Consider the following 3,287-nt stretch of genomic DNA (forward strand, 5'->3'; position numbering starts at 1 on the left):
ATTTTTTTATTTCCTTTAAGATTAATCTTTTCCTAGATATAGAATCATTCTCCAGGCATACAGCATCATCTATCTTTTAAAATTCCTTCCTCATGAATTTAAAAAAAGTGATAAAATTAGTACAGTAAGATATTAATTATAGTATTCAGTGATTCTGGGCTGGGGTTGTGGTTCAGTGGTAGAGCACTTGCCTAGCATGTGTGAGGCACTGGGTTCAATTCTCAGCATTGCATATAAATAAATAAAATAAAGGTCCATTGATAACTAGAAAATATTTTTTTAAAAAAGAATTCAGCACGTCGGATTCTCCAGGAGTTTAGGACAAGGAACCTGGAGTTCCCTGCTTTTAGTCATGTCCGTATCAGTAGTGTTGGCCATCTCGCATCTCTCAGAAGAGTACTTAAGCTCCACTCCACAACGGCTGAAGTTGCTGGTCACTTATCTTCTGTATATACTGCTGACCGGAGCTCTGCAGTTCGGTTACTCTCTCCTCGTGGGGACTTTTCCCTTCAACTCTTTTCTCTTGGGCTTCATCTCTTGTGTGGGGAACTTCATCCTAGCGGTATGCCTGAGAACACAGATCAACCCACAGAACAAAGCAGATTTCCAAGGCATCTCCCCAGAGCGAGCCTTTGCTGATTTTCTCTTTGCCAGCACTATTCTGCACCTTCTTGTCATGAACTTTGTGGACTGAATTGTTCCCAGTTACTTAATTGAGGAGTAGGAGACTGAAATAATGTTCACTTTTTGATGTCCCTTGGATAAAAGTTACTGAGACGGCAGCTTGTCACACCCATAGATTCTTCAGGTTTGTACTCACTCTTGACTCTGATTTGGTCTGCAGGTGGAGAGCCCAGAGAAGTTCTTTCTCTTTGTGTCAGACCAGCTTTGTAATGACTGTTTGTTAACATGACCTCTGCTTTTCGTTAATTGTAACTTTTTACCTTCCACATTAAAAAACTACATACTACTCCTTAAAAAAAAAAAAAAAAAACAAACTCAGGGATTCTACTGCAAAATTATTTCAACTTTTTGTATGCTTAAGACTTTCATAATGATGTTGATAAAATCCTTTCATAATGATGTTAATAAAATCCTTTCTTTGACCCCAATCACCTTCCAAATTATTTCCCTGCTTGTTGCTCAAGTTTGTTGAAATTTTTCCTTTCTCTACTCACTCCCCCATCTTGGATTTTATGCCAATTCGCCTTCCACTCCTCTGAGACTGCTCTTATTAAAGTTACCTTTAAACTAATAATTTTCTGTCCACCTTACTCAACTACTCAGCAGCATTGATTGCTGCTTACTTCTCTCTCCTTAAAACATTTTCCTCTTTTAGCAGCTGTTACCACTCTCTTATACTTTCTTTCTACCCTTCTAGATACTTCTTTATAGTCTCCTTTGCCAGTTTCTTCCCCATTACCCTATTTATAAAAGATGGATTGGTTCTGGGACCTCTTGTCTATCTATCACCATTTTTTCCACAGGGTTACTATTAATACTTTATGTGAGGGGCTTCTTGGTTGGGAGGGATACCTTTGTAGACCCTGCCCACCAAATGCCAGTAGTGTCCCCTTTGGACTCCCAGTCTATGTAACAACCCAAATTGTCTTCAAACAATCCTTAGAGAAGTGGTACTGTTTCAGTCAACTTTTTCATTGCAGTGACTAAGAGACCCAACAAGAATAATTTTAGAAGAGGAAAAGTTTATTTGGGGTCTCACAGTTTCAGAGATCTCAATTCACAGACAGCTCCATTTCAGTACTTGAGGTAAGGCAGAACATCATGATGGAAGAGTGTGGCAGAGGGAAGCCACTCATGTGATGATCAGGAAACAGAAAGATACTCCCCTTGCCAGATACAAAATATATACCCCAAAGGCATGCCCTCGATGACCCACCTCCTCTAGCCACACCCTACCTGCATTCAGTTACCACTCAATTACCCCTGTTAGGAGTAGGAGACTGAAATAATGTTCACTTTTTGATGTCCCTTGGATAAAAGTTACTGAGACGGCAGCTTATCACACCCATAGATTCTTCAGGTTTGTACTCACTGATTGGTTTAAGGCTCCCATAACCCAATGTTCTTGCATTGTCTTACACACGAGTTTTTGGAGGCCACCTAATATTAAAACCATAATGGGTACTTCTCTAGGTTAAGAACCATCTTATATTTTGTGATGCCAGCCAGTCCATGATCTTAAATACCATATAAATGATAATTATCAAATATTTCCAGCCTGGGTACAAACATCTCTTCTGAAATTTAGACCTTCTTCAACTATCTACATTTCCATTTGGATGGCCTTTTGTGGAAGTTCAATAAACATTTAATGAATGAATGACCTAATTAACTATCATCCTCCCAAACCCCCACTCTGTGCTTTTGATAAACCTAAATTCTTGCTTTTTCCTACCAAGGAAAATTTCTCTGTAGGATACATGGATATGTGCTTCTGGATCCCCTCAGGGGAGGCCTGGGGCCTGGGGATTTGGCTCAATGGTAGAGCCCTTGCTTAGCTAGTGTGAGGCCCTGGGTTTGATCCCCAGCTCTGCAAAACAAACCCTGGAAGGAAAGGCCTGAGTGCTAAGCTATGAGGAATGTGCTTAGCTGACATCATCCAGCTGTTATCAGCTTCAGGGTCCACCTTAGTTTTAGAACCAAAGTCATCCTCTTCTTGGGGTGTAGCTGAATTCCTACTCTTCTCGGACTGGCTTCCAACTTACAAATGAGCAAGGTGATAGTACATGGATCTAGTCTAATACAGAACTCTAACTGGCAGTTTTTGCTCTGGAGCTTGTCCATTGGGCTGGCAGAGACTTTGTCAAGTCTGCATCATTATCTACCAACTTCCTGTGCACAATTTTGCTTCTGCCCCTTTCCTTTTTACAGGTATTACTGCCCAGCAAATCTTTTGCACGGCTAATTCTATTTCAACATCTGCTGCCCAGATAACCTATTTGTCCTTCTTATTTCAGTAAATAGGATGCACAAACAGAAATTCTACAAGTTAGTTCTGATTCTGTTTTTCTTCAAACCATAGCAGGTTCTACTGATTCTATCTCCAAAATATATTATCTACACCTCTCTCTCACTCTCTTTTTCTCTCTTACTTTCCCCCTCTCTCTCCCTCCCCTCAGACCAAGTCATCATTATTTCTTAATGGAATATTGCTGATAGCCTATAATTCATATCTAACTACAATTTTGGCCCCCTATAATCCATTTTCCACACAACAGTTGGGGCAACCCTTTAAAATATGGCACTGTGCTACTGAAAAACAG

At 40.2% G+C, this 3,287-nt stretch overlaps 1 protein-coding gene across 1 annotated transcript; it reads left to right on the top strand.

The window, feature by feature from the left end:
- The first annotated feature begins 278 nt into the window (after positions 1-278).
- LOC306641012 (dolichyl-diphosphooligosaccharide--protein glycosyltransferase subunit DAD1-like) lies at positions 279-970 on the top strand. The gene has a single exon (XM_079105780.1). It carries the CDS (start codon positions 353-355, stop codon positions 692-694), a length of 342 nt encoding a protein of 113 aa, XP_078961906.1. The 5' UTR covers positions 279-352; the 3' UTR covers positions 695-970.
- The last annotated feature ends 2,317 nt before the right edge of the window (positions 971-3,287 follow it).

Source organism: Sciurus vulgaris, assembly GCF_902686455.1.
Source record: "Sciurus vulgaris genome assembly, chromosome: 11".
NCBI classification, from domain to species: domain Eukaryota; kingdom Metazoa; phylum Chordata; class Mammalia; order Rodentia; family Sciuridae; genus Sciurus; species Sciurus vulgaris.